The 14,076-nt window shown below is 43.3% G+C and overlaps 1 protein-coding gene across 1 annotated transcript; it reads right to left on the bottom strand.

The window, feature by feature from the left end:
* Nucleotides 1-927: 927 nt before the first annotated feature.
* Nucleotides 928-13,449, bottom strand: LOC126987109 (tigger transposable element-derived protein 1-like). Its single transcript, XM_050843826.1, has 7 exons — nt 12,614-13,449; nt 10,945-11,070; nt 4,704-4,818; nt 3,850-3,993; nt 3,575-3,733; nt 2,252-3,053; nt 928-2,061 (listed from the first exon to the last, which is right to left on the bottom strand). Exons 1-7 carry the CDS (start codon nt 12,897-12,899, stop codon nt 1,033-1,035), a joined length of 2,661 nt encoding a protein of 886 aa, XP_050699783.1. The 5' UTR covers nt 12,900-13,449; the 3' UTR covers nt 928-1,032.
* Nucleotides 13,450-14,076: the final 627 nt, after the last annotated feature.

The raw sequence follows: 14,076 nt of genomic DNA, 5'->3' as shown, positions 1-14,076 counted from the left end.
CCGCGCGGGTTAAGAAGACTCGTAGTGTAGTAGTTTAGTCTGTTTATTTAGTATTTACAATAACTGAAAAGTCAGAATGATTGAATCACTGATTCTGATGACTGATACCGATTGACTGATTGAATCCGATTCACTGTAAAAAATTTTTTTTTTTTCTGTGAGCATGCCGCGCTGCAAATGTCGTCTTCGATAGTTTTCAAAGTACCGCAAAAAAGTACCGCAGGATTTTTTAGTGCGGTCCGCGGTAGTGCGGTATTTTCAGAAATTTTGCGGTAGTGCGGTACTACCGCACAAGTACCGCACTTACCCACCTCTGAGTAAATCTCCCAAGGTGTAATAATTATTGCCATCACTTCAAGCATTCCTTCCCTTAGTATAAATTTACACAGCGATTGGCCGAACGGTGCAATGGAAAATAATTACCTCCCATCCCCCCATAGTAAGTGTTCTGCGTTACCAAGGATTATCCAATGTCTCACCCGACATTGCCAAGTATTAGTTTAAGTTCAAGATTCAAATTAACTTTTCTTTTTCTCCTCACTGACCTGTTTATTACATTGGCAGATTTTAGGGTGGTGGCAGCCTACCATTCTTAGTAATTCTCAGTCACGCAGGAGTTAAGCTCTATTCAGCACAGTTTCAGTCTTTCATTTTCAATCAGTTGAACACCATCAATAACCGTGGATGGCCAAAACTGTGTATAAGGCGGACGAGGTTGATTGCAGGAGGAAGGCAACTTGATTACAGTACACGAGGGTTACGTTCCTGGAGATGGCGTGTTACTTAAAATCGCGTTATTTAAACATAATTTCCCCATAAGAAACAATAGTAATAGGGGGGGTTATGTTCCTGGACACTGGGAAAGTCTGCCTATTTGGGGGATTTTGTTACTCTAACCTTAATAGTAGGTCACGGAAACAGCAAAAACACATGTTCTCATTTTATTTACCTTTGTACTTCACTTTCAACACTCGACACATGCGTTGGCCACCGTCCCTCCTCATCCCGCGCTCCCGTCACCAGCCGCTCCCCTTACTTGTCTCCTTCCTCTTCCTCTGACTGGTCGTCGTCACCCCGCTCTCCTTCCTCACTCGTGTCTCCTTCCTCACTCATGTCTCCTTCCTCTTCCTCCGACTCCTGGACCTCTACTGTTTTCTTTCGGAAGAATTGATCAAGTTTTGTCTGGGTTGTCAACTTTTTCTTTTGATCAAGCATTATTTGGTAGCAGTTCAATTCGGCCATGACTTTTCTTGATACAGTCGCACTTCTGTTGATGTTCGGGTCCTTGGCTTCTAGGATGTCAAGTGCTTCCCTTATCGATGACAGTGCTTCCTGTAGATCCTTTTTAGTCAACACTCTCTCAGGCTCTGGGGTTTCTGGTGTAGACCGTGATCTTACTGCCTCCAACTCTGCTGTATGTAGCTTCTCCCTCTCCAACAGTTCTTCATTAGTTAAGTCAACACTGTGTGACTCTAGGAGTTCAACGATATCTTTCTCCTCAATTTCCTCAAACCCGGCTTCCCTGGCCTTAGCAAGACATTCCAGGATTGTTTTGGACACTTTTGCTTGGATGTCGAACCCGGCAAAATCGTGGACCAACTGAGGACAAAGATTTTTCCACACTCCATTGAGGCACTTTCTTGGCACTTTCTCCCAGGATTCCTTGATGAAGTGGAGAGCATCTTTGATGGTAAACTGCTTCCAATACTCCCTCACAGTCAGCTTGTCTTTGTTTGTCCTCTCAACCATGTCAGTAAGGGTCGAATGGAGATAGTAAGACTTGAATGTCTTGATTATCCCCGGGTCACATGGCTGAAGTAAAGACGTAGTGTTAGGTGGCAAGAAAGCAATCTGAATGTTGCTGGAGAGATTTTCTACAGACGGCGGATGGCTGGGGGCATTGTCCAGGATTAGGAGAATCTTGAAGGGCAGTTTTTCCCTCTCGCAGTACAGTTCAAGTTCTTTCTCCAGTTTCCCGAAGTAGTCCTTGAATATGCTGCAAGTCATCCACCCTTTGAGGTTGGAGTACCAATAACACGGGAGGAAGCTCTTGACGTAGCCCTGTGAAGACACAAGGACGAACAAAATTAGTTTACCATTAATTATGGGTTGGTGACACCATTTTCTTTTTTGGTGTAGAACAGAAAACGAGAGTTTACAATCTCTACCTAATTTGTTTAATTCTCTGCTGGACTGGACCGTATGTGTAACAATTTTTCAAGCTTTTATGACTTATAATCAAGGCTCTTACTTTTAAAGCTCGTGGATTTTCGGAGTGGTAGACAAGGGCAGGCTTCAGCTTGTAATCCCCCTCAGCATTGGCACCCAACAAGAGAGTAAGGCGATCCTTGGAGGCCTTGAATCCAGGTGCTCTTGACTCCTCAACCGAGATGTATGTCCGACTAGGCAGTTTTTTCCAATATAGACAAGTCTCGTCTATATTAAAAATCTGCTTGGCGGTGTAGCCACCTTCCTCGATGATGGCCTTGAGGGTAGCTGGATACGTCTTGGCAGCTGCTACATTGGCAGAGGCAGCTTCCCCAGTCAAATTGTGGAATCCGTAGCGCCGCTTGAAATTAGAAAACCACCCAGAACTGCCTTGGAAAGTCTTGCCTTTGTCTTTCTCGCCCTCGCCCTGCACATCCTTGTAGAGGCTTACAGCCTTAGCCTGTATAATGGCCATGCTGATGGGGACATTGGTCTTATTTTGGTGTTGAATCCACTGTGCCAACAACTTCTCCATCCTCTCCATCTCCGTGGATCTTGCATGGGAGCACCGTGTGGAGGAGGCAGATGTACCAGCGACAGCACTAGCACGGATCTTGTCAGCACTTGCCCTGATGGTACGCAATGTGCTCTCGTTTAGTCCCATAGCATGCACTATCACAGAGGTCTTTTCTCCCCTAGCATACCGATCCAAAACTTCCAACTTCTTTTCAATGGTGAGAGTCTTTCTTGACTTCTTGGCAGCACTTTCATGTGAGGAGGTGGAAGGACGCTTGGGTGCCATATGAGAGTTGAAGGTTCCATTCACTGTGCCGGCTAACTTCAGACTGAGGAGAAACAGAACGTCTCAGTGCGGTTCCCGCCAGAAATAGCGTGGGTGCGCGTGACGTCATCGAGTGTGACGTCATCGATTAAACCCTAAAGGACCGAAGGCGGCTATAGCCGCTTTATCGGGAAAGGGCCGGAGGCGGTTATAACCGGCGTGCTCACCCCAAAAGCCAATTCTATTCAACTCGCTGTTTCTCCATAACCACGGCACGTAGAGACTTCTGGATGGCGTCTTTAGAAAGACGAAGATTTGGTGGTTACTACAAAATCTATCTTATTCACTCGTACAATGTAGGTTAAGCATAGAGAGTGTGTGAATACAGGTAATTTCTGGGTTTAGCGCGGGAAGGCCGGTCCCAGCGGAACTGATAATACAGCCACCCCCGGTCCTTTAGGGGTTAAACGCGCGTTAAATCGAAAATATCGCATTAGTTAATCGTATCTCCTTACATATAAACTCGTGTTAAATAAAAACCGTGTTATTTAAACTCGTGTTAATCGATAGGTGACTGTAACTCACCTGGTTCTTCTTGGCTTGGGCATCAGTGCAGGGGCAAAGGTGGTAGAGCCAGTGACTTGGTCCAAGTCTTCAATGGGCTCATCCTTGATGCAAACCTCATCCTCCTCCTTCTTAATGCCAATCTCGTCAAACTGGAAGAGAGCATCCTCGGAGTGGTCGCTGTGGGTGAATGAGAACAGGTTAATAAAGATGTGGTGCAGTGGTTCATATCCCTGACTACAAATCTGCAGGATTGGGTTCAAATCCTGGCCTGGGCAGGTAACTTGATTACTCACCTGGTGCTACTTGGGTTGGACTTCAGCTCAGGGACAAAGACGGCATGGCCAGTGACTGGGTCAAAGTCTTCCATGTGCTTCTCCTCCTCCTCCATCTTGATACCAATCTCGTCACACTGGGAGAGAGCATCCTCAAAGTGGTCACTGTGGGTGAAAGGGAACAGATAAATGAGGCACCCAAGTCAGACTAAGGAAACAATGATAACAGCATGGTGTGACAAAAAGCTCAGAGAGGAAAAGCCATAAACTTTAAAAGTGGTTAGTCTGCAAGACAACAAAGTCAAGTGACTGATGCGTCAAAGTGACGTGCAGAGGGTCCTGCATTAACTAGTGCAACAGATGACTATTTTCTCCTGCCAGGAAGTTGACAAAATTGCCAGTTTGCTGCGCTGCCTACTCAACACACTGCTCTTTTATTAATGGATTGGATTACTCACAGGTTATTCCTAAAAAAATGTAAATGAGGAATGTTCTTGAAAAATGTGAATAAATTTGAAATCTCCAGTGCCACCGCCACCCCACATCCCTTCATTCTGACAGTAACCGTGCTAGAGGTTACTGTGGAGCTGCAGCAAGGCTGACTTACTGGAAACTCCACTTTACTGAAGATAATCCTCTGATAACAATCCAAGTATCCCTCACCAGACTGCTTCCTGATCCCTGACAACCACTGCCAACACTGTACTGACATCCCAGCCCGTTTCCCTCTGTGGTGTTTCCTCATCACTGACAAACACCACCAGCTTCACCGCTGCATCCCTTTGTAACATCCTCCCAGCCTCCTGCATCATGGTTCCTCATCCCTTCCCTCCAGTGGCAATTTCCTGCAATGCTTGGCGTACAAGACTGCTCACCTTACTTTGTCCACCCCCGAGGGCTGCCGGGAGGTGGATGAAGCCTGGCTGACTGTTGGCTCCTCCTCCACCTCCACCTTCACAGCCTCACACAGGGGCTCCATCATGTCCTTCCCTGCAAGGAAGGTGGTGAGATAATGACTGTAAATCAAAGGCCTCAACAGAAAAAAGTCAAACAATGAACTGTCCAACCTTGGTATAAAATGTTTACACATGACAAAAACATCCATGTGCAGTAGGATGTTGAAGTAACCCTAAAGGACGGGCGCGTGTGACCATGGCGGGGGGAGGGGGGGGGGGGGGGGGTTGAGCCACAAACTGCTGTTCTTCAAGCACTCATAATCAATAAAGTATACATGTTACAATCAATAGTGCAAGAAAGACCTTAATAATAACAGCAAGTGTTTTAAAGATCTGCGGCGGTGCAGCACGGCAGCCCAAAGCAGTGGCTCACCACCGTTACACCAGCCTAAGGAGTGATCACACTGCTAACGAGGGCCCTTCACCCCCTCGACCTCCCTCTGACGGGCAAGTAGCCCGTGCAGGTCCGCAGGATACATAAACGTATGTCCTGTGCAAGCATTTCCCACCAACCAGTGATGATGCAGACAGCGTATGTTGGCCTCGCCCAATAGCCCAATAGAAGCGTCTTTCGCCATACCCTCCAACCAATCACAGCTCTTTAGCGCACCTAGGAGCTAGGGTGGAAGGGAGATGCTAAATGGGTGAGAGAGATCTGATGGGATGTTTAGGGGTGTGACAATTACCTGCAAATTGGGCAACTTCTTTGATGCAACTCTGCAATAGTAAGTTTTCCAAGCATTTTTTATTACACGTGGAACTTGGGTCACAATGTCCTCGGCCTACGACATTTCAAGGTTACAACATCACCCCCATAAATTATTAAGAAATCCTTGTTTTGACTTATGACATATGTGTCATAATTACGAACTTCACGAGTGAACTAGTTCACGACTGGCGTAAGAATGTGTCGTCACGCTGCGCTTGACAGAGGAAAAAGGCAAGCTAATTTCCCGCTATACGCCAGCATTAGCATAGGTGAGTGATTTAGGTGCTGAGCACTTTGATTTGAGGGTTGGGGCTTGCAGTTCCTTCTAATAAAAGGTGTGTTTTGACTTACATACAAAATCAGGTTATGACGTGTCATAAGGCCGTTTTCTTAAACAGTGTAAACCTAGGATACCATATTGTTAGTTAGCTAGACACCCACAAATGGATTTCATAAACGCATCTGACGCCGTATTGTGTATGGCTAGGTTCCCACATTATTGGAACATTCGTGTGTTGACCTAACACACAACATGGGGCGACCATACCCACCCGAAAGAGAAACGAAATGTGAGAAATATATTCATTATATTAAAAAAAAAAAAAACTTATGAATAATCAATAAATATGCTATTATTCTACTTCTGTTATTATTTCACTTCTCTTTTTCAAACAGTAACTCTGCAATCACAACAAGTACAAGATTTTAAAACAGCATGCGTGGTCGCGCGTGTATTGAAGTAAGTAAGAAGTCAATTAGCTATAACTACAGTATAGTAATGTAGTTTATTATGATTAAGATGAATGAGATCACTACCTTTGGATGAATTCTTCTGTGAGGTACGTACGTTATTGGGTCACTGCGATCACGTAAAACTGTGCGGGGTAGCCTAATCTAATCCGTCGAATTTCTTCAATTAGCTCATCATCAAGCTCTTGTATGAGATGAATGACTCCACAAAAAAAGTTCCAAGGCCTGAAATATGTACTGGTAATACATGATAATCGAGTATACTTATACACGTGCCTACTTGTAATATATAATAATTGAAATGATGCATTCAGGCCTTGATATACAGACTACTTAATACATTTATACAGCTGGAAATCAGTAATGTCGATCTAGTAAAATTCTAGTTTGACGCCACACTCGGGCAAATCATTTGTAGGTCAGCAGCAAGGAATTGGGTATATTTTACTTTATTATCCGTCTCACAACGGTACTTCTCACACTTCTCATCAGTTAAATGTCATTATTCTATGCATTTTGAACCCCATATAAAGGCCTATGCGTCACAAAATTGCTAGAAACGCCGCTAGCGATTTAAAAAAAAGTTAGTGGGGCCTCGGGGCGCCTTGTGGGAGAACGTAACGTGTTGACATTTCACGGGTAACTGCCTCATAATTAGGTTAGGTTACGTTAGGCGTTCCCATGTTGTTCTTCATGCTAAAACAGCATTGTAGTCGGATGATTTCCTGTGCACAACCGGACTGTCTCTTATCTGCTTCACTAGAAACCATTTTTGTGTTTTTTGGTCTAGTCTCTCATAGCCATTTTTAAAGAGTGCGCCGCTAGCTGATACACAGGTCAGCCAACCTACTAGGGCGGGAGCTACCAACCTTTGCGAATCGTCCGCAAATCTGTGGTATGCTAGGTCACGAGAGTGGTTGTCTAGCTAACAACACACTGCTGGGTGTGCGAGTGTTTAAGAAATCGAAACATAACTTTCGAGTGCTAGCACACCATAGTGACAGTTGACCTACGAAACAAAATTTTAGAAGTTTAAGAAAACGGGGGATAGGAACGGAACTCCGTCGTAAGTCGAGGACCCCCTGTAACGTGCTTCCTCTACTCTCGAGTACCACTGCTTCAGTTGGGAGAAGGAGACTCGGGACGTGAATGATATGCAGTTGGGAACAGGGCCGAGAGAATACCGGGTCCACGCACGCGCACCTTAAGCCGATGAGGGCGGGGCTAGAGCTGTGACGTCACAGAGTGCGGGTTGCTCTCTCCCCTACCCCCTCAGGCTTCTCTCTCTCTCTCTCTCTCTCTCTCTCTCTCTCTCTCTCTCTCACCTGCGGCCCACAGGGTACGGGTTGCTCTCTCCCCTACCCCCTACCCCTCTCTCAGGCTTCTCTCTCTCACCTGCAGCATATTACCACACTAATATTGTATGTAATCCAATTCTAACTGACTTTGAGGCTTATGTATTGCGGGTGGCTCTCTCCCCCACCCCCTTCCCCTCCCTCAGGCTGGTATCTCTCTCTCTCTCACCTGCAGCATAATACCACACTAATATTGTATGTAATCCAGTTCTTGCTGACGACTTTGAGGCTTATGTGTTGCGGGTGGCTCTTTCCCCACCCCCTTCCCCTCTCTATGGCTTCTCTCTCTCTCTCTCTCTCTCTCTCTCTCTCTCTCTCTCTCTCTCTCTCTCTCTCTCTCTCTCTCTCTAAGCAGCAGCATATTACCACACTAATATTGTAAGTAATAAAATTCTTATTGATGACCTTGATACTTTTTTACAGTATATATTATGAGAATATGCTGTCAGTTGACATTCTCACTGCACAAAGGATATGAAAGTGGTAGGGGACTAGGGGTCACATTTAATGATACCACTATCAAAAGTAACAAAACACTGGTGCATACTTCGGAAAAGGCATAATAATATGTTAGGAGCAACATCAGTGCATACTATTACAGTTCACAGACAATTCATCAGTATTCTTATGTCCTCATAACTTTTCATCCTGACCAATCAGGATCTTCCTTTTGTTTTTCTTTGCTGTCTTACTGTCATGCTTTGGCATGTTTCCTTCCTTGCTTACTCAGATATTTTTTTTCTTTTGTTTCTTTGTCACGGATGTGTCTGGTTTCTTACTCATCTTGCTTTCCACTTTTCTTTGGGTTTGATGTCTTCCCACCTGTTACTAACTTAGCCATTTTTCTCATTGCACCTCTTTTGTCCATGATCTTCCTGTTCAATATTCTCAATCTAAAAAATAGTCTGCACCTCACAAAATACTCTATGACATCCTCTGGTAAAGGGACAAGATATTTCATTATATTTTTTATGTTTTGTACAAAATGTTTTTCCGCTCTTAATTCCTCGTTGCCTTGGTAGGATATGAACATTTTCTCCATTCTCTGCAACTGTTCATAGAATTTATTGCTGGGTTGCTTAAGCTTTCCTACATGTCTACTGACAGTTCCAACCCATGTGTGATCACCCTCCTGTACATTTGATCCCAGAAATTCATACTGAGGAAATTTCCTTACTATGAAGCCCCCAACATAACGCAGTGCTTCTTTTTCTACTACATCCTCAAGTTGTATGCCCTGGATATCACAGGATGCAGGTTCATCACAGTCTAGTATAGAAGTATCATTACAGTCACTGGCAAAAATCATAGCTGATAGGGTCAGTTCGTGGTCTAACTTTTCATGATCATCCTCAGTGTCCTTGTTCATATTGCATTCAGTCTTGGGAGTGTCTTTGGCCAGCAATGGGTAAACCAGTTTCTTTGCGTCACAGTCCTTTTCAACGTTGGACTTCTGACTCATCAGATCAGTCTCTCTTCCAAGAAGATATTTCTTTATTCTGTTCTTTACTGTCACTGGGCATGGGTGTTCATAATTCCCATCCATTTGCCTCACACATCCAAAAAAGTGTTCAAGACAATCTTGATTCAGTCTGTGGGTCATTATGTAGGACACATGATATTTTGCTGTCAACATTTCATACAGCTTGGACAATGACTGACAAGATGTAATGAGTCCTTTCTGAAACTGAAACAGATGTTGTTTCTCATTTACTCTCATTGTTTTTGCTGTTTTGATCATATTTTCCAGTAAGGCATTTTGCTCTGTCAAATGCTGTCCATAGGCATCTCTTGAAGCCTTTTTGCCATATGGTGATCTGGAGTTGAATAAATCAAACCATGAGTCTACCAGCATTATAAACTTACTGGTTTCCTCCCAATTATCACTTTTCAAGAGACCTCTCCCTCCCAAATACTGTAAACTTTTTGCTGTTGTCTCTGATAGCAGTTGTGCAGCCAGACATACGTTCATTCTCTTAGTCCCATGTACTTCTATGTGTCTGTCATCCAACCGAAATGTCAGTTTTAAGTCTTTTGTACTCCTCTTAACCACTTCACGGACACAAGTACTGTCAACAGATTTGCATCCTTTACTCCCATCCAACTTGAATCCATGGTCTAGAAAGTTGTTTCTAACGAGTTTAAGGAGATGAGGAGCATCAGCAAATACAAATATTTGTCTGTCATTTGATGCTGGGTTTTGGAAACTGCACTTATCAACTCCTACACCAAGACTGTTCCAGTCTCACATTTGTTGGTCCCATGTCACACACCATTGCTACAACAAGAAATCCAGCAGCCTCCACCTTCATAATGATATCCAATATCAATTCTTTTGACATGTCTGTGTCAAAGTTATAATACAGAAGCTGCTTCCACTTGGAAATCAGTCCCCTCAACATGACACACTGAAGTCTTTTTTTGGGAGCAAATAGGGTGTCGTTGCTCTTATCGTATGTCCAGTCTGATGCAATACTGGTTTCATCAAATGACAGAGTGCAAAGCCTATCATATTCAGAATATGTTTCAGTTTTTTGATTCAGTAGCTGGATTACCGGCAACAACAGACCTGGTTCTATGTCCAGTTTTGCAACTCGCCGGTTGAGGGTTGCAATGCATGGGTAAGGGAAAAGTTTCTTTTGCCTGAGGTACTCATAGGATTTTGAACCAAAGCTATGGATTAGCAGTGCATCACTAATATCACTTTCACTGTATTTGTTAATTTTCTTTCCAGTCAGCATTACTTAAATCTGTGTATCTGTGAAGGATTTTCTGAGGGCTTCCTTAAACTCACGTAATGCCTGATTGTATTCAGATTTTATTTGCTTCTTCAGTGCAGTGTTCTCCCTTTCCATTTCCCTTAGATCTTTACGAAGGGATTCTTTTTCCAGTGTAACTTTGTGCAGCTTCTGTTTACAATCTTCATTTTCTGCAAGTATGGTCTTCACAAGTGTATTAAATTCAGCTTGGCATGCCTCTTGGTTCCCTCTGCACAAGCTTGGCTCTATGAAAGGTAAGAGCTGAGGCACTGCTGATGAAGACCCAGGTTGAGTTTCTGGTACGCTGGGCCTTCTTTTAGTCAGGCTGCTTGCAATGCCACCTGCAGTACCTGCAATGTTAACGAGTTCTGTAACACAAGTGGAGCACTTCAGCAGCAAGAATGATGTGTGACAGCGGGAAAACTGTGTGTGTGTGTGTGTGTGTGTGTGTGTGTGTGTGTGTGTGTGTGTGTGTGTGTGTGTTGCATGCCTATCAGTGGGAGACAACAGAGTGTAATGTAGATTTCTGATTTGACTCAGTAAAAATCCTTGTGTCAACCACTAGAAATTAAATAGAGGGCACTCACCATCATGTGGAGGCTGATATAAGCTTGGCCCTGGCAGAGGTAACAGCTGAGGCACTGCTGGTGAAGACACTTGATTATTGTCTGTTACAATGTGTCTTCCCCTGTTACCTGGGCTGCCTGAAGTACCTGCAATGTTAACCAACTCTGTATCACAAGTTAAGCACTTCAGGAGCAACAATGGTGTGTGACAGTGGGAAAAGTGTGTGTGTGTGTGTGTGTGTGTGTTATAACAAAGTACAAGTGATCTTAAAAATCAACAAAGGAAGGGTATGCTATATTGAACCAGGAAGGGTTAATATGGAGAAAATATGTATGACTTTACTGAGAACACAGCTTTCATGACTAATAATTTTAAAAGTACCGTTAGGTTATATATATATATTTTTTTTTCAATCAAATGAATGAAGGCAGGTAATAGTAAAAATCAAGGAAATAAGGGCTCATTATGTTGGACCAGACAGCTTTATTGTGGAGAAAGTGAAGATGAATTTATTGAGTACACAGCTTCGATGACTAATTGTTACATATCTATCTATCTATCTATCTATCTATATATATCTATATAGTTAGGTTAGGTTAATGTTCTTCTCTAAACACATGACAGAGGGCAAATAATGGTCAGAGTCAAGAAAGGATGGGTTCACTATGTCAGATCATGAAGGATTATTACAGAGATTGTGCATGTAAATTTTATACTGAGTAAACAGCTTTGATGACTAATTATTGTAGACGTAGGTTAGGTTAAGGTTTCTTCAAACACATGGCAAAGGTCAATTAATAGCAAAAATGAAGAACGAAAGGGGACACTATGTTGGACCAGGAGGTTTATTACAGAGATGGTGTAGGTATGAATCTGTTCAGTGGCGGATAGGGGTGTACTGGGTCAAGGTTTCTGAGACTGACTTGGCTCCCCTTGACCTCGAATGCAGTTATTAAAGTCCAAGGTAAAAAAAATAAATAAATAAATAAATAAATAAATAAAAGTCACAGAAAAGTCACTGAAAGAAATCAGCTTAGAAATGTCACAACACACACACTGTGACACACACACACACACACACACATATATATATATATATATATATATATATATATATATATATATATATATATATATATATAATATAATATAATATAATATAATATAATATAATATAATATAATATAATATATATATATATATATATATATATATATATATATATATAAATATATATATATATATATATATATATATATATATATATATATATATATATATATATATATATATATATATATATATATATATATTGACAGGCACTTCTTTATTCATTCAGATTTGGCTTGTCGTTTGTCTTTCTTTAGCGGAAAGTGTAACTGTTGAATCCTCCTTTATAAGGTTGATATGGCAATTAGATTTTTGCTTTTTTGGGGTCACATCAACACCGGAGGCAGTAAAGTTGGGGGGTGCGTGGGGTTGGGGTTATGGGGGGGCCCAGTCTATCTCAGAGCCCTAGGCCCAGTGCATCCTTAATCCGCCACTGCAGAGGATTGGGCTGTACGTCTTTTGATATGCACTCCCTCAGATTCAGTGATGCACTAACTGTGATGGAGGTACAATAACTGGCTGCGAGTGACAGCTTTGAGTAGTTTTGTTTTGCAGTAAATAACCAGTAATTAAACTCACCTGTTGATGGTAAATGTAACGTTGGTACTGCTTCGGGTTTGAGTCTTATTTGATTAGCAGGCACTGGCTGTCCAAGCAGTTCATACTTGAGGTTTCTCTCATATGCAGATGGCTCAAAATGCAAGCTGCATATTCTATGATAAACTGGGCTGGTTATGTCCGGTCTTCCACACAGCTGTAACCACTTCTCAGACGTTTCAGTGTCCTTTGGAAAATTAAAAAAACTATATATTGTGTGTCTATAGCGATTGGTAGTGTTACAACCAGCCACAACACAATGAGGCATCACTAAACGATGCGGGCGGCCTGAACCGGCAGCTGACCATGCAGTAGCGCACACCCCGCCACGGTTGAACCCAGACTGGCCGCGGCAGCCACCTCGGACTCTTCCCTGCACGCACCCTGTGACGTCACGACCTGCGCGGCCCGGTGGAGTTTTTGGTGGCTCCTTGCGCGGACCCTGTATTCTCTCGGCCCTGCTCTCGAGTACCACTGCTTCAGTTGGGAGAAGGAGACTCGGGACGTGAATGATATGCAGTTGGGAAGGCGGTGGCCAAGCCGTTAGCGTGTGGGAGTGGTGAGCCTGAGGACCCAGCGTGAACTAGATTCGAGTCCCACTGAAAAACAATGATTTAGAAAGTCATCGCCGAGTGATAGATTACCCACATGCTGTCCGGATCTTAAATTTAACAAACCTAAACTCAGCAACTTCGGTCAAGAGGAGCACCAGGGGGCAGCATGGAGCAAGCAAGAGTCATACATCATGGCAGCCACTACAAATAAAATTAGCCTGTGCCACTAACAAGCTGAGGACGTCTACAGGACCCCTCAAGAAAGCCTACCGGCCCTACAGGCAGCACAAAAAAAAAGAAAAAAAATCAATGGTTAGATGATCAATTAAAAGCACAAAAACTTGCCAGCAATTAAATTTTATCTATATTAGTGAAGTTGGTGAACGAGTGGAGTTTTACCACAACTAACCTAACCTAAGCAGAGCCACCGTGACCAAACCTGACCGCTGCACTCTGGACACTAGCGCCGCCCCCACCAAGGCCCCAACTGTCTCCTAAGTCCGGCAAATCTTAAGTGGCGGCTCTGACGTAGACAGCCCGCTAGACACTGGTGCTATGTCTCTAGCTGACCTCGCGTACCGTGCCTCTCACGCCCTTCTCTCTCTCTCCCCCCGTGTCTCTCTCTCTTTCTCACTTTAGTATAAAAACAAATATGGTTTTTTATGATTGATTCTCTATCTGTGAGTGAATACAAAGAAATTTGTACAACACTTGGCAACGTTGCCACCGCGGCGTTGTCAGCTCAAGTCAACCCAACACACCGCAGTTGCCAGTTGCTCTGCCTGCTTTAATTATCGCATTTCTGCCATGTTTTGGTGTGTGTCTGCCATCTGCCATACAATGTCAGCCATATGGCACAATTATGTTAAAATATGGAGACAGACTGTATCT

The sequence above is a fragment of the Eriocheir sinensis genome, chromosome 6 (assembly GCF_024679095.1).
Source record: "Eriocheir sinensis breed Jianghai 21 chromosome 6, ASM2467909v1, whole genome shotgun sequence".
Taxonomy (NCBI): Eukaryota; Metazoa; Arthropoda; class Malacostraca; order Decapoda; family Varunidae; genus Eriocheir; species Eriocheir sinensis.
Note: the sequence above shows the minus strand (reverse complement) of the source record. Positions and strands in the feature narration are given on the sequence as shown.